The sequence below is a fragment of the Hetaerina americana genome, unplaced genomic scaffold (genome assembly GCF_022747635.1).
Source record: "Hetaerina americana unplaced genomic scaffold, ioHetAmer1.1.p SCAF_10, whole genome shotgun sequence".
Taxonomy (NCBI): Eukaryota; Metazoa; Arthropoda; class Insecta; order Odonata; family Calopterygidae; genus Hetaerina; species Hetaerina americana.
In genome coordinates, this window is record NW_027286070.1 from 9,777,158 (window position 1) to 9,800,836 (window position 23,679).

The 23,679-nt window shown below is 36.6% G+C and overlaps 2 protein-coding genes across 2 annotated transcripts; one reads left to right on the plus strand and one right to left on the minus strand.

Annotated features, from left to right (window-relative positions):
• Positions 1 to 378: 378 nt before the first annotated feature.
• On the minus strand, positions 379 to 16,111 carry LOC139699975 (store-operated calcium entry regulator STIMATE-like). The gene is made up of 5 exons (XM_071598380.1): positions 15,906 to 16,111; positions 15,574 to 15,718; positions 14,320 to 14,441; positions 12,443 to 12,639; positions 379 to 5,051 (listed from the first exon to the last, which is right to left on the minus strand). The coding sequence occupies exons 1-5, from the start codon at positions 16,054 to 16,056 to the stop codon at positions 4,632 to 4,634; spliced, it is 1,035 nt and encodes a 344-aa protein (XP_071454481.1). The 5' UTR covers positions 16,057 to 16,111; the 3' UTR covers positions 379 to 4,631.
• Positions 16,112 to 16,378: 267 nt separating this feature from the next.
• baf (barrier to autointegration factor) lies at positions 16,379 to 18,553 on the plus strand. Its single transcript, XM_071597018.1, has 3 exons — positions 16,379 to 16,475; positions 16,709 to 16,844; positions 18,132 to 18,553. Exons 2-3 carry the CDS (start codon positions 16,719 to 16,721, stop codon positions 18,276 to 18,278), a joined length of 273 nt encoding a protein of 90 aa, XP_071453119.1. The 5' UTR covers positions 16,379 to 16,475; positions 16,709 to 16,718; the 3' UTR covers positions 18,279 to 18,553.
• The last annotated feature ends 5,126 nt before the right edge of the window (positions 18,554 to 23,679 follow it).

Sequence of the window (23,679 nt, forward strand, 5' to 3'; positions counted from 1 at the left end):
TACATCTTGGCTTATTGCATGGGAGTAGATTTGGGATGGGTGGGGATTTATAAGTGAATTGGTTGATTTGAGGAGATTTCACAGGCTTGATGTGACAGAGGGGGACATTTGGGAAAAGGGTTAGTTGTGGGATTGTGATTCTTGAGGTTGGGGTAGAGATTTTTAAGGATTAATCTCAGAGATTCTATGCTAAAGTAATAGTTGGGGCAAATTGAAAGAAGTATACAGAGTTTATGAGGGGCTCATTGTGGTGTAGGATGTTAGATTGTTTTTTGTTAGGAGAAGCAAGGAAATTATAATTGTATCCTTAGGTAGCTTGTGCCCATCCAAAACCTACCTTCATTCGTAGATTACCGATGATAATAATAATAATGACAGTAAGCCGTCAATTAGCTGTAAAAGCTCTTTACTTTTCATATGAAATAGCATTATTTACATAAACACTCACTTCATGAAACTTCTTCCAGTTAAAGCTTTCACAGTTTGATTCACCATTAAAATAAATAATAAATAGCTGCAACCCTAAACATATATTTCTTTAATCTGATACACACATGGATGTGTTTGAGGACATTGCCATTTGAAATCTCTCATGAAAATACGATTCCAATTATTAGCTTCTGATAAATACCATGATATTATGTCATATACATTTTCATATTAAGGATCTCATAAATTATCTCCAGACAATAGAGTTATTGATTATATAGTTTATGGAAATTTTACTTCATTTCAATATAAAAACATTCAATTATTTCACCTCATCCATGTTGAAAACATTCGAGTTTGATATCCAAAAGGTAACAATTTGTTTTCCCTTCTATATCCTTTGCACATAAACATTAATATCAAATATTCTATAAGTAAGCGGAAACTAACAAATATTTACCTCCATTACTTCGTTGCCACTTCAAAATATATTCTGTAATAGTACATATGCAAAAAATAAAGGGAATCAACCAAGTACTATGATGCAAATATTCACAAATGCAATGGAGGCAATGGTCCCAGCGGGTCATATCACAGGAGAAAATGACTTTCAAATGTCTTCATGAATGATAAAATGTATAGAGTAAATTATGAAAAATCCTACAAGTATATACAACCTGCAATTCAACCATCCACTTAGGAAATTATTAGAAGTGAATGGTGCACCACATTGGCTGGATACACATTTATGATGATTTTACATGTACTGATAACATATCACTGGTCAGTGCAATCAGGCCTCGGAAAAGAAAAGTGAACTGAAAACACACACAGAGTGAAATACAGAAAAGGGCTAGGAGATATGAAAACCCACCATAAGACACTTAAATAGACCACCCCTATACAGAAGAGAATTTTGATGTAAATTATAAAAACATTCTTAGGCCAGGATTGGTAATTTCCCAGCCTTGTTTTTTTTTCAATTATTTTGAAACACGGCTTTTGATTTCAATGATTATTTAGCAAAAAAATATATATTTTCTGAAATTCACTACACTACACTGTTTCATGATCATAAAAGCTGCTATATATAAGGACCAATTTTTGGCAGAATAATAATAGAATTGCATAATGATATATATTAAAAACATAAGAATGCTCCAAATTAACGAGAAAGATCCGACTGTGCCTCAACTTTCTCGAATTTCCTGACCAAACATTGTTCATCATAATGGCTGCTGGAGACTTGGCATTACGGGTGGTCAACTAGGAGCTGCTTAAGTGGTGGGAGGGGAGTGGAGATACTGGACTGGGTGAAATCATCAGATCCATGCATATTCACTGCACTAGAAATAGTGAATTTGAAAAAAAAACTAATGAAAATTAACAGAAGGATATATGCTGAATCTAAACCATTTACAATAGCAGGAAGGTATCAACCATCATGCAACTATGTAAGAAACTTTAAAGGCTGTCACTGAACTTTAAAATATTTCGCAAAAAATTAAAAATTAGTACAAAAAATGACCTTTTCGGAGGTGTTTCTTTAGTTTGCAAAACTACAACGAGCATCACTTCTTGATGGCCACTATTGGCAGGGTGATGTTTCATCAGTGCTCCACTCCAATACCTATATTCTCCGCTTACATTTCTTTCAGCTGCAAGAAGACTTTATCACTTCACTATTCATTTTACTTCGTCTGTTCCTGATTACCTTTCTATGTGAGATCAGATAGATATAATGTAAGTTAAAAGAGAATATTATTTGGACAGTGAAATTTTAAATTAAGTTTCCTCATTATGTTTTAAATATAAAATAACAAAAATTACTATTCCATATAATTCATACACAAATGCTAGAAACATCATTCCTTTTGTATAACAGCCTTCAGAACTCATGAGCAGAATTTTTCAGAATTTATTGATCATGATTTGAAAAATGAGCAGCCTACATACCCATCAGTGTAATGGCCTTGAAAATTAGTGATGAACATCCATATAATTTCCTTCATAGTTCATGCAATAAGAAAAAAACTTAGGCAAAACAAAATTTCAAAATAAATTAAATTCTTTATAACACGATTAGAAAAAATATTGGTGGACCCCATGTCTAGACAATTTTCTGTTGCTATTATTTGCTGCCAAACTATCATTTCATCATCATGTAGCCATAAAAATGGCTATCATTTCAAAAGATACTGTACCTTTTGCAACAGCTTCAAATAAATATAGAATGGATTCTGTTTCTTTGCAACCTATATTCACTGAGTACTCCGAAATAGAAAAATATTCAGTAGAACATGGCACAAATTCAACAGAGACTAGAATTCTTACAAGAGAAGAGCCTACAACAGAATCATGATTATTGAAGTGGTTGACATCAAGAACCAGCAGAGAAATTTATTTAACAAAGGGTGCAAGATATAAATCTCATGGACTAGACTATTATGCTATTGCCACAGTCAAAAGCACAATGTTGTACTCCCTTTGAAGAGCCTCTGGCATTCACAGTTATTCCATTCCACTATTCTTTTTACCACCCATTCACAACACAGCCATCACAGATCACAATTAATGCTGTTTTCACATTTTCAGCAAAACCCTTGAGGATACATCCAGTAAAAGAAAAGACTAAATTCCAATGACTCAGTACAAGATTTACTATCCAATTTGTAACTGGATTATCTGAAATACCTCGTCAGTTTATAAAATGTATCCTTTGCCCATTGCCATATTTATGGGAAGATGAAGCAAGCACAAGCGCAAGAATGGCCAGTTCTATGGGAATTACTGTCTGAAAAACCTAACTACCTTCTCAACAGAGCAGGTAATCTGTAAAATAAAATAAAAAAAAGGAAGTTTTGAAGATGATTTCAGGAAATAAAGGAACTTTTGAAAAAAAGGTTGGAAAAAGAGATCAAAATGAAGAGAAGAAACTTTCTCCGAGGCCTGAATAAGCTGACTTATCTTTTAGAAACTAGACCAAAGGACCTAACAGGCAGAAAATCAAATTTATTGCTTTGAATGACACTAATAGATAAATTACTGACCTTTCATGGCTTAATATGAAAATAATCATAACCTTTGTACAAATATGACCAACCATTACCAAAATAGACAAAAATATGCAGTTACATTACTTACTTTTATTGGCGTAGTGTGAAATAATTAAGTATGTAAATATATGACAGGCATTAAAAAATGGCCCGCTGGGAGTCCTGATGAGGGAGATGGAAACTGGCCCAAAATAATAATACTATGCTGTAATTTCATGCACGCCGGCCACATGCCTTTCCTTCAACCTTGACATGATACCCAGACATGAGAGAGCATTATCACTGATGCAAACTTTGGTTAATATCTTTCCCTACTTCCATTGAATCCACACTTAAATAGCACAGACAACAAAATCTCAGCAGCCTTTGGTTTATACATGTAGCATATGCATACTAATAGCTCTGTAACCAGTCTTAAATGATAGTAGTAGCTCCATAATAAAATGGCTCCCTGCATTCAATCATTAGACAATAAAAAATTATAAAATTTGGGACAGATTGAATGCAGTTGAGTATGGACGCAAGTTCTCGTCACATATCATGTGTGACTTTAAAAGATATGCGAAAGCTGTACATTTACCAAAACCACACCTGCAAGTTTTCTTCACTTCCTACCTTTAAGCACCATTCATGACAATGACATTTTATCATTGGGGGCACTCATTATTCCAATCTAATGTCTAAACACATGTGACAATACCACTCTTGTTAGTGCCATAAATAATTTATTATGCCTATGGTCATGAATTTGAGCCCTCCCTATGACTCTGGTACCTTTGGCACATTGGAGGTGGCTCCAATGATACATGCCAAACCTATTGCTTCAGGAATACAGATGATGTTAAGTTATTCCAAGTTAACTTTTAGTCACTTAGTGCCACCTCTAACACAGCCGACAATGAAGTAATCACACACAGCAAAGAGAGGCAAATGGGACCTGCATTATTGTCTTAAACGATAAATCTTTTGGGGAGGCTCTTAATAGGAATGAGAGAGAAAAAGAGAGAGTGATGAAACCGAAAGCTTAGGGACAATGATCAGAGTTTGATCTAAGAATTTGGGAGGGGGGAATAAGGAGGGGGCGAGACCGTGTATCTCAGAGAGGGACAGGGCAGGGTGGGGTAATCTTTGGTCATGACATGGGCCTCAGGAGGGTGTGGGTGAGGGGGTGGGTGAGGAGGCAGTTGAGAGGGGACCGCATGGCACCTCCCCTCCCCCAAACTCCTCCTCCAGGGCATCCACTCCATGATGGAGGTCCTCAGCCGCCCCCAGAAGTTCCTCATCCTCCTCCTCATGATCGCTCAGTGACCCTTTGCGGCGCTGGGAGCCCACACGCACTGGACTTCCACCCCCCTTGTGGAACAGGGACACTGCTTCACCCCTTAGCCGCACAAGGAGAGTTGACCTCTTCTTGTGGGCCCCATGACTGCATGCCACGGGGAGGCGACGGCGACCGTGCTTCCAACCACCCCCATTGGCCATGGTACCCCCTCCTCCGCTGCCACCCCAGCCTGACAACCCACGACGTCGCATCAGGAAGTTGTCCGTCACCCAAAACATTAGAGCCTGGAGTGAGAAGAGTATGGTAAAAATACTTCAAGGAACTTCTATCCTTGAATCTCCAATTAATGACTGAAAATTATTATACAATCACATCCAGGAAAATGAGACAAAGAATAATTTAATATCATCATCTCATTGCCCTAGTATCTAATGACTCTCTTCAAAATAAAAGAGAAACCCCTTACTTCTGCCATTAGAATTTGTTTCCCCACTTACTACATCAAAATTTTCATGCCCAAAAATTTTTTCTAGTTCCTTCAAACTTTCCTAATACTCAGATGTAAGTTACCCTGGTAACAGATGATTTTATTTTTAAAGTTCCCATTAATAACATCTTTTTCTGCAATAACCACAATCATAGGTCTGTTTGATAGGTGATAGTACCTTTGGGTATGAGAAATGTACGCATTATGACGGTAATAAGGGAGCCAAATTCTTTCTCTGGGCCAGCCATGATTTCCAAGGAAGATCTGTCGCCAAGAAAATCAGTTAGAGTGAAGGTGAGGGTGCCCAGAGGCATCCTTACACCCTCCAGCCAGTAGTCCATAAATCTAGCCATTGGACTACCACGTCCCCTTTTCTGTCTTTCTAAAAAAATATTTTCAAGCTAATAAATCAATAATAAGTAATAAATAATAAATGAATAATAATAAGTTAACACTTTTTAGTATGAAAATATTTTGGCAGTAACACAGAAAAGGAGATATGGCAGTCTAATGGGCTTCCAAGCTAGTTGGGATACTGTGCAACTTCGTTTTGTAACTATATTTCAAAGAGATTCCCTCAATGACACAAATAAACAGTGCATCTAATGGTAGTAATGTGAACTGCTAGTATTAAGAATTTGAAAATGGCTGCATGTTACAAAAGCAGTTGCCAATGGCAGAAATTTGTAGATGAGTTGAGCTCCTGACTGACATATGCTTTGGAATGGCACATGAAGGCAGGAAAATAATGCAATACACATTGTACAAGCATTGAATTCCATACAATGACTCTGACCACACATATTTTACAATAGCAGATCATTAAGGTGAATGTATAATACTATTATTATAAACTTAAGCAGGTGGAACAGGAGTGTTTTCATCCAAAATGGTCAAAGTAGCAGGGAAATAGGTAGAAGAAATGTGTAAGGCAAAGAAGCTTTAACAAGGAGGGAATTAATGACAGGGACATTTAGTAAGGATGTCAAGAAGAGGCTGATTAAAACTTTGATAAGGAGCATGGTTATGTACAGCGTGGAAACATGGTCATTGAAGCAGGATGATAGGCGTAGATTTGATTCTTTGGAAATGTGGGTGTGGAGAAGGACGGAAAAGGTAAAGTGAACTGAAAGGAAAACACATGAGGAATGGCTAGGTATTGTGGGGGAGGAGAGAGGATTGTTGGGATAAATCAAAAAGAGGCAGGAAAGATTGATGCAGAGCCTTTTGATTGGTAATGGGATGTTGAAGACTGATGGAGTGGAGAATGTTGGGCAAACAAGGAAGGGGTAGGAATAGGATTGGCATGTTGGATGGAATGAAGGGAGGAAGAAGTATGCTGAATTGAAGAGGGCTTAATGTAAAGTTGGTGGTCAGGTTCTGTTCAGCAGGAGAGGAAGGGGGATTATCATTGCACTATTTTGTAGCCCTGTCCATCCAAAACCTACATTAACCAGTAGATTACCTATAATAATAATAATACTATTTGAAAGTGAATTCTGTCACCAAGATCTTTAAACATTTTAACTTGTTTTCTAAAATACTAACTGCAGTTTCAAAAATTAATCTTTACGTAGGGGAATTTTAAAAATTTGAATAAGTTTGTGCAAGTTATAATGATGGCTGTAGATAAATTACTTATGCACGTTGAAGTCAATTCATCATACTTCATAAGAAATATACACAAACAGCAATGTAAACACAATGTGAAAAAATATTGATTTTCCACTAAGGAACTGGTTAAGGAAATCAATTACAGACCTTGCTCTTAATGTTTGCTATGTTTTGTTTATTCCTATTTTTACCCACACTAGAGTGAACTTTCAAGAAAAAGAGGCCTTATCTTCATTACCCACAATTTACACTTTTTCCAAAGATTCCAGAATGGTACTAATAAAGTGTTTTGCTAAGTGAAAGAGCAAATGACGGTGATAATGATCACTTAAGTTTGATGGTAGGCATGAGGAAGGGAGTGATCAACTGAACTTTCAACTTTTTCCAGGATTCAAATTAGTGACATAGAAAAGGGATTCCTTCAGGAGGACAAACTGGTTACACGAGTTAATTCTCTAGGAGATAGCTATGTACCTCAAGTTAGTTTACAGGTTAAAGGGTGTGTTGACAGCTAAGGTCATTTTGCATCACTGTCAATTAATTTAAGCAAATAATGCTTACAATACAATAAACGGCATTATAGATTAAACGTTTTTTAAATAATAAATTGGAGGTGTGTTCAAAAAGTTAGGTAATGTTTCGATTTTTTAATTTTTTTGTGTTGGGACACATATTCCTTACCTTTTCTTACAGTTGCAAAAATGTAGCATATTTAGTTTGTTATTGACAAATATAAATTGGAGCCAAGCTTTACCAGCTCTTGCAAATCCTTATTTCTTTACCCCTGCACAGACATAGAATTGAAAAATATTTTTCAGAATCTACGAAATAAATTTAGTTCAGGATTGGATGAGATTCCCAGCCCAGTTCTTAAATGCTCATTTCATCTGATCAGGACACCTCTATTACATATTATAAATGAATCCCTGCTGCAAGGAATATTCCCACCTCCTTTGAAAGTTGCAAAAGTTATCCCACTCTATAAAAAGAAAAGTAGCCCCCACGAAATGAATTCTTATCGCCCAATATCTCTCCTAAATCAGTTTAGCAAAATATTTGAGAAAGTGTTTCTCAATCGCCTCATCCCATATGTTGAATCTGAGAAGATTCTGTCAAAATTTCAGCATGGTTTTCGGCAGAATAGGTCCACCAAATCTGCTACTTATCAGGCAATTGATAATATATTGACAGCTCTTGATTGCAAGTTAGAATCTGTAGGAATGTTCTTTGATTTTTCTGACGCATTTGGCTCAGTAAATCACAATTTACTATTGCAAAAAATGCATAAATATGGCATTAGGGGCAATGCACATGACTGGTTAGTCTCATATCTTCAGGGCCGTCAGCAGCACGTGGTTTTGCTCAATGATGGAAAAAAATTCATCTCTCCTGGTAAAGTTGTATGCCAAGGTGTCCCACAGGGTTCAGTTCTGGGTCCTATCCTGTTTCTCCTCTACATTAATGACTTACCTGAGAATATAAGAACCAACGAAAGGGATGATCCACTCCTATTTGCAGACGATACCAGTATCATACTCACTGCCTCTACAGTCCAAAGTTTAACAAACAATGCTAAACAAACCGTTCAACATCTGAACTCATGGTGTAGCAGGAATCAGCTGAATTTAAATGTGGAAAAGTCCCAACTACTTTACTTTGCTAATAAAAACAAAAACATGGCCACTTTTGCAATTGAATCAAGTGGAAAACTAATTCCCCAAGCGCAAAATTCCTAGGAATAGTTCTAGACGGGCGGTTGTCCTGGTGGGAGCATATATGTCACCTGGGCAAAAAACTGAATACCATTTGCTTCCTTATTAGAAGCATCAGGTTTACCGTAACAATGGATGTCCTCATGTCAATATATTATGCAAATATCTACTCCTGTATAGTATATAGTATCCTTTTCTGGGGTTCTTCTCCGCTTGCAGACACAATATTTAAAATTCAAAAGCGAGCCGTACGGCTAATTGTCAAAGCAGAGCATAATACTCCTTGTCGTCCATTATTCCATAAATTGAACATTCTACCTTTGCCATGTATTTATATCTATGTATTACTGGTGTACACCTTTGTAAACCTTTCAATGTATGATACAAATTGTGGTATTCACCACTATGGGACCAGGTCTAAAAATGATCTGCACCGAACTTACGTAAGAACTAGAACCACCGCACTAGGCCCTAAATCTATGGGTCTCCTTATGTTTAATAAGCTAAACGAGGACCTGAAATCCAGCACAAACATTTATCTATTTAAAAGAAAATTGAGAGCTTTTCTTCAAAGGAATTTGTTCTATTCTATTAGGAATTTCATGGAACATGAAACTTAGAATAGGCATATGTATTTACATTGTGTATTATTGTATATATTGACGTGTCCTATACTATGTGTACAATTTTTTTGTATGATGGTCTCTGGACAAATAAAAATTATTATTATTATTATTATAAATGTTTGACGTGATTTGGTGTGCTTGGTGATTTTCTGCTGTAAAAAAATGGATCAAAGAATTTGCATCATATTTTGTTTAAAAAATGGAATTAGTGCTCCAAAACACTTGAAATGCTGACAGTGACAAACATTGAGTCTGCTCTGAGTAAAAAAAAAGTTTATTAGTGGTACAAGCTCTTCCAAGATGGTCAAGAAAATGCCAATGACGAACCTCGCTCTGGATACCCCAGCATGTCAACAACAGACAAAAAGTTCAAGCAATTAAGAAAATTATTTTAAAAGATCATCGAATTGCTATTAGAGAAGTTGCTGAGGATATTGACATATCAGGACAGTACTTACGCTATGCAATTTTTTTGGATGTGTGGGGAGCAAAGTTCATTCCAAAACCGCTTAATTTTGACCAAAAGAACCATCGCATGAGCTTCCCTCAGGAGCTGTTGAATGATACCAATCATGACCCTGATTTGCTCCAGATGATCAAAACTGGTGACGAATCATGGGTATAAGGTTATGACATAGAAACCAAAGCCCAATCATCCCAATGGAAGAACCCAGGAGAACTGAGACCGAAAAACGCATGCCAATTTCAATCAAATGTCAAGGTTTTGCTCACTGTTTTCTTCAATTACCACGGTATAGTACATTAGGAATTCTTCCTAGAGGGTTTGTACAGTCAATAAGGATTATAAAGTTTTAGTCAATAGGTATGACCTTGAAGTTATGCACCGTTTGTGAGAAGCAATACAAAAAAAAGGTCCGGAATTGTGGAAAAACAATTCATGGCTTTTGCGATAATGCACCTGCTCACTCATCATTGCTTGTGAGAGATTTTTTGGCCAAAATCAACACCACAATCATGCCTCAGGCACCGTTATCACCCGATTTAGCCCCCTGTGACTTTTTCCTGTTTCCAAAACTGAAGTGACCTATGAAAGGATTGAGATTTGCAATGATTGAGGAAATAAAGGCAGCATTGCTGGAACAGTTCAAGGCTTTTCCAAAAATTGTTTATCAGATGTACTTCGAGGATTGGAAAAAGCATTGGCACAAGTGTATTATATTTGGAGGGGATTACTTTGATGGGGACAACTTGAATATTAAAGAATAAATAAATATTTTTTCATAAAAATATAAAGTCACCTTACTTTTTGAACACACCTCGTATGTAATAAATAGATCAACAAAATGCAATAAAAAATAAGTATATTGACAATAAAAACAGCCTCACAGATGCTGTTCTCATTTGCTACATAAATGGTCAGTTTCCATCAAAAACATTAAAACGTGGCTTAAAACCTCAGATCCATCTCCCAGGCTTGATCCCAGGTCTCCTCTTATATTCACCCCTTTGGAATGGGTATCACAACAGACTTTGGCCAGGATCTGAGGGTCATGTTACCACCTGGCCAGCTATGAGCAATGATGAGATGACGAATGAGCCCTTGGACCAGGAGATTAACTTAACTTAGTCCCAGACTTGGGTGAGGGGGGGTTCTATGATTGATATTAGAGACGTAAACAATCCAGGAAGCCTTCTTGGCTTGCTTCACGACCTTTCAAGCTCGTGCTCTCGGCCTTTGAAAAGAGGCCAGGTTTGTTGCTGTTGGGTATTTCTTAAAAATACTCAATGCCCTTTTCCTCATCTGAAGCCTCATCACCTTGTAGCATTCCTCATTCCGCCAAGACACAGGTGCTCGAGCAAGATTACCAGAGGACCAAGGAAAACTTGCAGTAGCTGCAGTTATGAGTGATGATGTTAGCCTCACGACGTTGCACAATCATTCGAAAACAGCATCGTACTTAAAGAGTAAAATCTTGCTTGAATAATGCCCAGTTGGCACGGCTGATAAGCCAGTTTTCTGGAATTTTGAAAACGTAAGGTGAAATGTCTCCTCTGGCAAGTAAAATTGGAAAGTGATCACTCCCACAAAGATCATGATGAGTTGACAACTTCAAATTTAAAACTAGACTTCTTGAGGATATACAGAGAGCTAATGCCGAGAATACTCCATAAAAACTGATAAAACACATTTTTTTCCACTATTTAATGAGAAGAGGTTAAAATCCTCAATGAAATTAGGTAAAATCTGTCCTCTCCTGTTACTTGTGGACTTGCCAACACTCTCAACAGGAAAAAAGTATGTGCCTTGATAGTAAATGGAAGAGAACAAAAGCAAACTATTCACTAATCTTTTGCACATAAAATTAAGATTTATTCATTGTTTTATTTTATTTATTGGCATGCATGCTATTGCTATATAATCTATAAATACAGTAAAATTAAAAGTTTTTCCCACAAAAATCACACCCTCGAATGCAACTTTTCAATAAAATGAAGACTTCTGGTATGAAATTCATACTTAAGCTAGAACATTCTATTCTGGAATGGTAGTAAAAATCAAATTGATAAATTTGCTCTCCTCTGTCTCAAAAAATAGAGAGAAAATTAATTCATTCTCCAATGAAACAAATTGTTGCATTGTTTCGTTAATATCTGTAGTTAGAAGAATCAAAGACTGTTCATTTCATTGAATGAGAAGCCACCAAAACCTTTTCTACAGGCTTGGCAATTAAACTCAAATGCAAGAAATCCACAGTTTAAAAATCAATTGCCATTATTAAATTTCAAACTAGATTCTGGTCCCTCAGCATCTGACCAAGTGCTTTGTATGTTACACTATAGAGGCAGCCTCTTACCCTGTGGATTAAAAAGGACTCTAAAGAAATAAGATGTTCTGATGGATTGCAGCAAATGCATTATCACAATATTTCTTATGATAAATCTCATAACATAGTATACATGGCAATTAATGAGATTAACTTACTCCTCCCAAGCCCTTATAAATTGGCTAGGTAAGAGGATGCCTTGGCAGCTCAATTGTCAACAGTAAAAGGCTAGAAATAGAGAAATCTGGATTAAAATCCCACTGAAGGCAATTCTTTGTAAGACTGTGAATTACTTACATTTGCATCTACATCAGCAAGTGACTCTTAAGATAACTTTTATGTTGTTTCCCAGTTTCTTTGGATTTGGTAGTTGAGAATAATTCTTTAGTTAAGAAGACAAATGTAAAAGATGGCAAAACCAAGATGTATGGATGGAACAAAAAAGCTTACATTAACAAAGAATGGAATGATGAGGACCACCACAGCTAATTCCACTCTTGGGTTCTGTATGGGGGAGAGGATAAAATCTCGGACGCTGTCCCAGAAGTCAAGACGAATCAGCAGCGTGACAACCACCTTAACAATGAGCATGAGCAGCACATAGAGGCAGCACTGCGCTAGCCACGCATTGATGCTCGGTGGTTTCCCTGGAAGAAATTTCACACATACATGTTGTAAATTAGTTATTAATGCATAAAATGTAAGGAAAGAGAACTGCTCAGACAAGATTTTCAGTGAACCAACATCACCAGTAAATTATGTTTCACTTTCTCCAATTGTAACACAGTGAAAGTATTTTCTGAATGTATCAAAATATTGCAAAATCCTTACTTTTATTTTAGAAAATAGTTTCACAGTTGCTCATGCCCTCATCTACTGAATTACTCCATCACTGCAACCAAAGTTAACGGAACCAGCATTCAACAAACGCAATCAAATAAAAAAGAAAATAATCCTGACAGGACATAGAGCGTAAAGTAGAGACAGTAAGTAGTATTTGGTGTTTTTAGGGTGCATCGACTGCTGTGGTCATTTTGTACCACTGTGAAAATGTTTAAAACCTAAGTCCAATTTCAATAAATACATAAATATTAAAAAAAGCATTGAAAATAAAGACACCACAACTAAATTTGTCCCATAAGAATATGTTTCACCATCAGGGGCAGGTTACAATCATTGCAGCAAGGTTACGCTTTTCCCTCTGTGAAGAGGTAAGAGTGTGTGAGGGTATTATACCGATAGTTCAGGATATCCATTACACCCTCTTATGTCTTCAGAGAAAGGGATAGGAGGGTATAATGGATATCCTGAACTATCGGGTGCATTGGTGAGAAGACCAATATGGATTCTAAAGTGCTTAACTAGCCTGAACAGATGAGGAAGAACCCATTATTTCCATTTATTTCATTTAGGGCTATCCTGATTGCTGAAAGTTTAGCTGTTGAAAACACTGCAAAACATAATCGGTTTTTCCCTTAAGACTCCATGGTAGCAGGAAACTACTGCACAGGCACACATGGATCCTGACTTTGACCCATTGGTATAGAATGATCTGACCTGATCTTCATCTTCAGGTCGAAGATGAAGATCAGGTCTTCGACCTGAAGACGCCAAATGCAACTTCAGCAAAACTGTTGTCAGCATCAAACAACGATGCGGTGAAACCCGAGAATGCAGAATCCTTCAACAATAACTACTGTGCAGTGAGATCACTTCAGTGAATGTTACACCATCAAGACCTCTCTCTACAGTTTACTAAGTTTCTCAAAAGAAATCACTCTACACATCAACTTTTAAATTATACCTTACAACTGAAAATGTCCCTTATTTTGCATTATACGGTCACTTAGCGGAAATGAATTTATTTGATAAATACTCTCTATATGGATTTTTGGTTTATCTAAATATCTTCCACCACCTGAGAAGAAACAATCCCTTTTTTCAAAATAGAAGTACTTTGCCACAATTCTGGTGACTCAATCCATTAAGGAAAATCCAGAGGCATAATATCACACTAACAAGAGTACCAAAGAGAGAGCCAATTAAGACAGGGGAAGATCTCAACTGTCACAGGGTGCTTACAATGCCACGGACCATGACATTGTATTACCAATTTAAAAGACTAGCAGAGACCATGGTATTTCAAACATTTGTATCCAGAATGTTTGAATGAAGAATCTATTATTGAGCTTGACTAAACTTGATCTCCATTTAGTCATTCTAATACTGCTTATTAAAATCTATTTTGAGAATTAATGTACAGATGCATTGAATTTAAAAGCTCAGAACAATAACCACCAGCATATATAGATTAAATAAAAACTCACCATATTCTCCGAAGTTTATAGCATCCCATCGCTTCACTTTGGCTAAATATTGAGAAAATCTTATCCCTATGTACAATATCAGTAGTCCAATGGATGAATCTAGAAGAAAGCTAATGATATACCTGCAATATGATTGATAACCTATAATTAGCACATTATACACAAATCTAAAAAGCATCTTAATGAATTGAATAAAATAAGTTTTAGACTAAAAAATACTGCAAGCAGAAAATTATAAACCACTTGAACACAGTTGGCACAGGTGTTTAAAAGTTTTGGTTGAAAAATAGTGGAATGGATCATGTATGAACAGTTACACGTAAATAAATATTGATAACATTTATACATTTTAGTTTCAGACAGAATTGAAATAATGGTCATATTTGACTGTTTGGGCACCACTAGGAAAATCTGTTCTCATTTTAAGGAAAATCGGCCACACAAATTACCTACATTGAAATTAATATGCCCATTTCTCTACTTGCAGTTCAAATAATTCCAAATTCTTCTACAATAAATACAAGATAATTCAAATAATACTTTGAATAAGAGAAACTACAATATATATATTCTGAAACAAGTTAATGGATGCAAGAATTTGGATTCACAACTTAAATTGTTTTGATAATATTTGATATATTTAATGGTAAATGATATTTGTGAATAAAGAAAATTATTATTAATAAATCCATTTGAAACATACACTATTTTCGCTATCTGTTATGGGCGCAAAAAACAGTAATTAATCCGGTTGATGACTTGCTGACACAATAAATAAAAGCGAATTGAAAGGCTATGTATAACAGAGAGTAACCATGTGTAAACGAAGTAGTAGCCATGAATGTACTTTAGCTCTAGTTATTATTCAGTAGAAATGTAACCACTTGCTAGGCATCGGTGCCAGCGTAAACTTTATTATGGTACGTTTTGTCAGTGTTTAAGTAATCCAATGTATTCCCATTAAGCCTAGCAGCATCAACCCTTACACTGGTCACTTCCTGTAACTATTCAGTCAAACCCAAATATGGGTATGAGGGATGATATATTGAATAGGAATAAATTATTTAGGGACTCGCCTTAATTTGCCATTATTCAATTTTATGTATGCTTATCGAATATATAATGCGCACAAATGATCTAAGAGACTTGATAACGAATGCACCACATTTCATCATCAAGCAGGTTTCCAGGTTCTAGTGCCAATGACTTAAAAGTATTCCTTTACTCAGAACGTAATGGACCAGGTGCACTTACCAGGTACATGGATCACCTTGGAATTTATTTGCCAGGAACACATTTGCCATATGAATAACCATAGCCCCCATTCCTTGTTTAGAGGTGTCATAAAACCAAATTAGCCATGGTCTCCGTTCATAACGAGGTTCACAGAAGCGTTTCACTGTTTAAACAAGAGTACCTCCCTTAGTCATGATCAAGAGGGTAATGTTAATTTTCGGACGAAAAATAAGGCTATAATTACTATAGGTGAATGTTTATGGCGAAAATTGAGGTAATTGAAGAACTATTGGCACAGGCAAAGTCGTCAGATTGCCATAACACATAAAATGGAAAGCAGATGTACTCACGAATTAGACAGGTGAAAGCCAGGCATGCCAAAATTCCTTGTATAAACCAACCGAACATATCAGTGAGAGCATCTTTTCCACAATGAGGATTGGATGCATCTTCAACGACCGAAACCTCATAATTCGCCTCATTGAATTTTGACACATTCATTGAAAATCTATCGGTAACATTTGGGTGTATCCGTGACGCTGCGTCACTGTTTATCTTGAAGTTTTCAAGAACGGTAGATTAGTTCCGTTATTTCGCCACCAATGGCAGTAAAAAAAAGTGTAGGTTCACTGAATACCCAACGTCTACCAACTGAATTTAATCCGCCTAGGTATGAATTACACAACTTTCGCTCGTTCTTCTTTTTACACCAATAGATGTCGCATCTTACCTTGCGCTAGACATTCGGAATTTTTTTCGGATGTGGATAACGCTTTACCGCGTAGTGGTTGTGTGTTTGAATTTTATTACGATATTCAATTGTTTTTCGTCGCTTTATTTGGTGGCACACATTGTGTTCGTTGGGCTTGTTTATAATATTCATTGGTGAGTGTGGTCTGTCATCGCGTTGGGACTGAAAGGTTAGCTCATTATATACTAAGCTATGTTCGCTAAATCATGTAGCTTTGAAATTCAATGGCATAACCTCCAAACAGGAATGTTTTACATTGTGTAAATTCCTCAAGGATTAGTCATGATTTGTTTTAATTCTCACATTGGCATTTGGAGTTTATATTTGTAAACATGTAATGCAACTGCTTGTACATGGCTCTACATTAGCAATGATATATTAATGTTTTCCCCAATGTGACAGTTCTGCCAAAATGTCAACAACATCGCAGAAACATAAAAATTTCGTGGCTGAGCCGATGGGAGATAAACCAGTTACTGACGTCGCTGGGATTGGTGAAGTGCTAGGGAAACGGTTGGTCAACCAAGGATTTGATAAGGTAATATTTCTGGGTCACAATTTGTTGTAGGGTAATTGATTAAAGGACTAATTTTCACTCTTATTCGCCCTCGTATTCATGATCCTAAGTAAAACCTCTGCTGAATGCGAATTCAAACTTATAGCCCTCACATAGTGTTGCTTTATATATATTTTGGGAATGGTATCACAACCAATGATTTCCCAAATTCTTGAGTAACTCATTTCCTTTAATGCCTTTTCTATCTCATAGTCCAGTACTTCTGTTCCTAAACTATCCTTCCAAATATATTCCCAGCACACCCTCTCTTCCCCCTCGCCTGGCAATTCTTTTTTTGTATTCATTTTCAACTATTTAACCTTTTCTATAATTCTCCACACCTACATCTCAGAAACTGAATCAGTTCATGAATGAAATACACCTTTCAGCTGCTTCGTATAAATAATATTGGGAGGTTACCGAAGAGGTTTGAATGTATGAAATATTATTAATTACTTAATGTATATGGCCAGTGACTAATAATCCACCATTTCTATCATTGTAATTAATATTCTACCGTTAAAGGTAGGTTTAAGATGAGCACAGACCGAGCGTTGATGCATTTTTTAGTTTTTTCTAACAATACATGCCCTGGCAACACAAACTATAAACTAAATAAGCAATAAATTTTTTCAATTTCACATATTTTGTATTTCCCATCATTCCATCCAGCATGCCTATCCCTTTTCTCTTTCTACCTCACCTACCTAAATTCTCAATTCTACCAGGGGGTGCAGTATTCCATCTCCAATCCAAAAATGTACTGCAATTATTTTTCCTTCCTTCGTCACATTTTCCTGAACAATCCCCCCTCTTCCTCCACCATACCTAGCACTTCCTCATTTCCCAGGTTTCTTCTGGCCGTATTTTGATGTGTCCTATGATTTTCCCTTCTTACTTCCTCATAGTGATTTCATCTTTCTGTGCCCTGCACCCATTTCTACCTTCCTTTGTAACCTCGACATATTTCGAATTGTATCTTACACCACACTAATTTTTCCATCTCTTTATACCTAATATGTTATCCCCCTTTTAATTCTGTGTACAAATACATTCTTTTTGTTCTCTTGGCTATCTTTCTAACCATTTTGTATAAGATTACATACAACATGGTTAGAAAGGTTAGGTGCTTGTCCTTATCCTATAAACTCATCCGCTTTAAGGAAGGAGAAGCACATATTGATATTTTATGAATTCTTTCACCGTTACTGCGTGGGAATAATCATAGAGTCAGCCATATATTTCATTTTGTAACTATTGTTATTGCAGGCCTATGTTTTATTGGGGCAGTTCCTGGTGTTGAAAAAGAATGAAGATTTATTTGTCGAGTGGATGAAGGACATATGTGGTGCTAATTCCAAACAAGCAGTTGATTGTTTCCAGTGCTTATCAGACTGGTGTGAGGAATTTTTGTGAACATTTCAACTTGTTACTTTCAAAATGCCACAGTTGGAACATGGACTGCTATGGAATTGCATGTTGTATTGCCTCATTTGTCTAGTTCAAAAGATTTTTCCAAGTTGTGTCAGAAGTATAAGGTTGGTTTTTAAAATTATGCTAATTTCTTTTTGATAAAAATAGTTAAATAATTACTGGAAGACATGTGGCAGCAGTTCCTTAAAGCTGTGATTTTCCTATGTATTTAAAGCACAAAGTTGTATTTTATATTTGGTAAGATCCAATAAATGTCATAATCTTGTGAAAAGCTCATTTTAAATACCCGTAAAGTAATGATGGTCATTATACTTGCCTGTATGACTTTGTCTTACAACCAAAGGATGAATCTTTAGGTATCCAGTATTCTCAGAAGCACAATGTTCACATAGAGAAGGATGGTAAAGGTGGACTATGGAACTGAAAAGAAAATAAACTAGGAAATGTGCTCGGTATGGTAGGATAGGAAAGAGGATTGTTGGGAGAAATCAAAAAGAGGCAGGAAAGATGGATGAAGAATATTTAGATTGGCAATGGCATGTTGAAGACTGTGTTAGAATGAAGAATGTTAGGGAAATGAAGGGGTAGGAATATGAGAGGGATTCCAAGAAACTGTGAGAGATGCTGCAACAGCAACTTTTTGACTGAATCATCTGCTAATATGCATTTCAATGCAATACTTTCGGTGTAAAAATCATCCCGGTCAAGGCGAATGAAATTTACATTCTGAAATTGTTGACGTGTACAACATGGATGTGGTGGAAGGGGGTGTACGTTCTGATGACCACTAGAGCTTACATACATATATATATACACATACATTGATAAATATATATATCCATGTGATATATAAACCAATGGTGTAGAAGCCCTTACAAGAGCAATATAACACTTGCACAGCACAATATAATAAAATATAAATAGAAAATATGTTCAAGGACCCTCACATTCAATAAAGTTTGAACTTTTGGCCTTCTCTTAGACCTTCTTCAGGTCAGACTGAAAGGTAGAGGGAATGTGAGGGATGGCATAGGGCGTGCTGGGAAGGAGGGGAGCAAAGTAGTAAGGATCTAGTGGTGCTGATTCAGCCTGGGCAATTCAAAAGATCGTAATGCAAATATACATGTGGATTTTCAAGTTCTCTCTAAAAAGGCTGCTGAATCAGGGAGGGATTCTAGGGTGGTTAGGGAGAAACACTGATTCAAGGAAAGGTTGTGGGAATTCGTGTGTGAAGGGATAGAAAGAGAGTGAAAAGAATTACAGGAATGATGGTGGTTGTTCATGCAGATGGACAAGGGGGTAATGCATTCGCCTATGTAGAAAGATGAGCATTGATAGCATGACGGAAGATAGATTACATTTTTGAAGAGATAATTAGCCTGAGAATGAGGGGAGCAGATCTGATAAGCGGGATTGTCTTACATTAGGGGTGGTTGCAAGTTGGGGAAAGATAAGGAAATTTGTCAAGGGGGCACGCCAAAGGGTTGGTGGGTCATCTGTGTGCAAGAGAAGGGCAATGGGGCAGTAGAGATAAGGCAGCGTCATAATGGTTTACAACAGGAAAAAGTTCTCTAAGAATTGTTTTCAGTCTGTGGGATCCTGGAAAATAGGTAGTGAAAAGGTTGAGGCCTGCATCAGATATGGAGTTGTTTTTCTGTACTGTGTAAGGTTGGGTGGAATGGGAGATTTAATTAGTTAAATGTGAGTATCCATTTATGTGTTTCTATTATATTTTTGTATCCTTTTGCGCTGTCCAAGTGTTATGTATACATATATGTATGTGTATATATTTATATATATATATATATATTTGTGTGTATATGTACACAAAAATGTGTACATATACATACATATGTGTATGTACAGAAAAAAGTGCAAATTGTGGGAAAATGCAAGTAGGGGAAAAGAAGAATTTTCACATCTAGATGGTTAATTACTGGAGTTAAGGTAAAAATAAAAAACAGACAAACTAAAAGAGCAGGATTATTAGTTACTCTTAAGCTAGGTATAGTTCTCCTCATTTATATAAGATGAATGAAAATAACTAAAACCTATTTAGCATCTTGGTTGCATAAAATACATTATTCTCTCCTTCCCTATCAGATCATAAAATAATAACATAGCTTCATCATATGGCACAAAATCAAAAAATTATAATTTTAGAGGGAACAACTTTATGAAAATTACATAACAGTTACCTTTGGACTAATTAAAGAAATAATTTAATTGATCAAGTACAATATTCTGAAAAAAAGATATAATAAACTCATACATAACAAAGAATGAAAATGACAGTCATTTCAGTCCTATTTGTTGTTAGGAATCATGGAAACTCTAATGAAAAAATGATTATTTAACAAAACAGTCAGATATACTCAACAGTTCGAACTTCTTCCGCCTATTGGTATCATTCACTTTATTTTAAATTTTCTGCAGTTTGTCACCCATTTGCTCACTTTGCCCATGTTGACCATTTTGCGCTACTCCCACATGGTTTTCAATCTCATTACCCTTCTAATAAAATATATATAAAAAATACTTAAAATCTATATCCTGAAAAAAAGACACTACTGCCAAATTTTTTCATTAGACCAGTTCCTCAGGCATGTGATCACCATTTCTTCCCTCAGGATCTTCCTGATGGTCACACTGATGCCAGTAACTTTATCCCTCGGAGCTCGTAGAAGTAGTAATAGTATTATTTTATGGGGTGCCTTGACATCTATGGTCATTTGGCACCACTGTCAAACGGTTTAACCTCAATGCCCAATTTATCATTAGATATATCTGTATATACATATATATATATAAATATTTAAAACCAAAAGTCTTAAAAAGGATACCACAACTAAAGTTCTCTCATTAGGTCAGTTTCCTTTAAAAGGTTAAAACTCTATTTAAGGAGTTAGCGTCATTCCCTAAATTACTACTTAGATCATCCCACCCTGTCCTGAAAGCGCCAGTGGCCACAAAGCCCAGCATTGTGGAGTCCAGTCTAAGGTCCTATATACGATTCTATCCCCGATGAGTATTAGAGTTGTGATCAAAAAAAGACCAGACTGATTTCATAACTTGTTTATTTTGATGGATACAACTTAAACTTGTCGCCCTTAAAATACATGCCTTGGCTGATGACATAACTTTGCTAACGTTTCTTCCAGTTCTTGAACTCTGCCTGGTAAGCCGCCTTCGGGGATCCTCTTCAGGTCTGAAGTACAATTAGTTTTAATGTCCGCAATAGAGTCGAATCAGTGCCCTTTCAAGGTTGATTATAACTTAAGAAACAAAAGAAGGTCTGATGGAGCCATGTCTGGGGAGTAGGGTGGCTACAAGATCACAGAAGTTCCGGTTCTGGTGAAAAACTCTGTTACGATCAGCACCGTGTGCCTGAGAAGACTGGGCTTATGTCTCAACATCATAACTGTAAACCCAGGTTTTGTCACCCTTATGATGGTTTGAAGAAACTCTGGGTCGGCATTGGCTAGATCCAGGAGTTCCTGACAAATGTCGACACGTTTTTGTCTCTGTTCATTAGTCAGCACCCGCGGAATGAATTTTGATGTGACGCACGTCATGCTCAAAATGTCTGTCAAAATTTTCTGACAGTATCCAAAATTAATGTTCACTTCCTTCAGCTACCTCCCTAACAGTTACTAAACGGCGATTTCCCAGCACCAAATCATTCTCCAATTTGGCATGGTTGGGGTCTGTCGGAGTGGAAGGCCATGCTCGCGAGTCTTCATCTGTCGAGGTTCTGCTCGATATGAAACGATTTACCACTCAAAACACTTGTTCAACTCATACCTTCATTAACAAAGGCTTACTAGATCATTCCAAATGTCTCCGCAGCACTTTTGCCAAGTTTGAAACAAAATTTCACGCACACACGCTGTTCCTCTAGCTCCTTCATTGCTGCCGTTGCACATGGCAACGAACAGGTTAAGACACGTACCGCTACTGCTGCGTAACAATTCAACATAAACTAACACAACACCTCTTGTTTTAGTCATAAGATGTGTCACTAGATGGTGCACTGTCTTTCGTTTCGCTCCGTTGAACGGTGCAGAATAAAATCAGTCCGGTCTTTTTTTGATCACAACTTGTACGATAGAGCCATTATCTGATTTGGAGCACAACAAAGCATGGAATAACAACCTGCTCCCCATGCTGTGAGGCTTAAAATCCTTAAAATATTTTGCGTTTGACCATACTTCCTGACCGTACTTGCCAAAATACCCAGATTGTTCTCTCCTATTTATTCTGTAATCCAGGACCATGTGATGGAAGTGAATGTATTTCATTTTCTCAGGAGAGAAGTGAACCCAATTACTACCTGCCCAGTCTCCCAATTTATTCAGGGTCACCTGGACATACCTGGAGGCACTGGCACATCTTGAACACCCATAGAAAAAATTGAGATCCTCAAAAGGTTACTCCATCACTGATGCCTTGATACACTCCATCATGTTGTAGTATTATCGTTTTTAGGGTGTGATGGCAGCTACGGCCAATTTGCATCACTGTCTAAAGCAGTGGTTCCCAAAGTTAGTGTGACCACCCACCGTGGGGCAATGCTCTAGTCTATGGGGGCAAAAGAAGCAAGGAAGTGGTACAGGGGTGGCAGAGTGTCCTGACAATGTGACATTTGCAAAGTCTCAGTAACCTTCCTTTTGTCTTCATTTTAAAGCTTTGTTTTTAAAGTTTACATTGTGTCCCGCATCTGGAAGTAATTTAAACCATGTGTTTCCATACATTTTAAACTATGAATGGTTGAAAAATATTTCAAAGCCTTTCTCGCCCAAGGAAAATTTTTGATGGGTTTAATTTCATTTGGTCTATTGTTGACACAACTTCACGACACTGAGTACTTTGGCAGTAAGGTTCAGTGTGATTAAAACGGGTTTGAATACAGAGAGGAATCAGCTCATCTGATAATTAGATTCGGTGGTGTAACATCAAATATTTATCTGGATAATCATTTTCCAAACCATTTGGTTCCAACGATATTATCAAGGCTGTATTGGTAAGTTATTTTTCATTCATTGTATGACATCATTCTTGTTATACTACTTTTATATAATTTTTTGTATTATTTTATGATGGTGAAGTATATTACAAAAATAAAAGGCCAGTTTAATGTTTGTTTTCATGAAAAGGTGATACATAAATAGTCCAAAAAGAGGACCTTTTCCCTCATACTTTGTATACATACAATTGAGCTTTCCCTTTGCCAGCTAGATATCAATTAAATTAATTCCCAGTTCACTGATCTAAGTCGCAGTTTTACATAAATTGTGCATTTCCTTGAAGCATAGCATACTACCTTGATCAAAAAGTTCCCGGAATAACCACCGTGTGGCGCTCCCATCGTTCCGATTTGAGT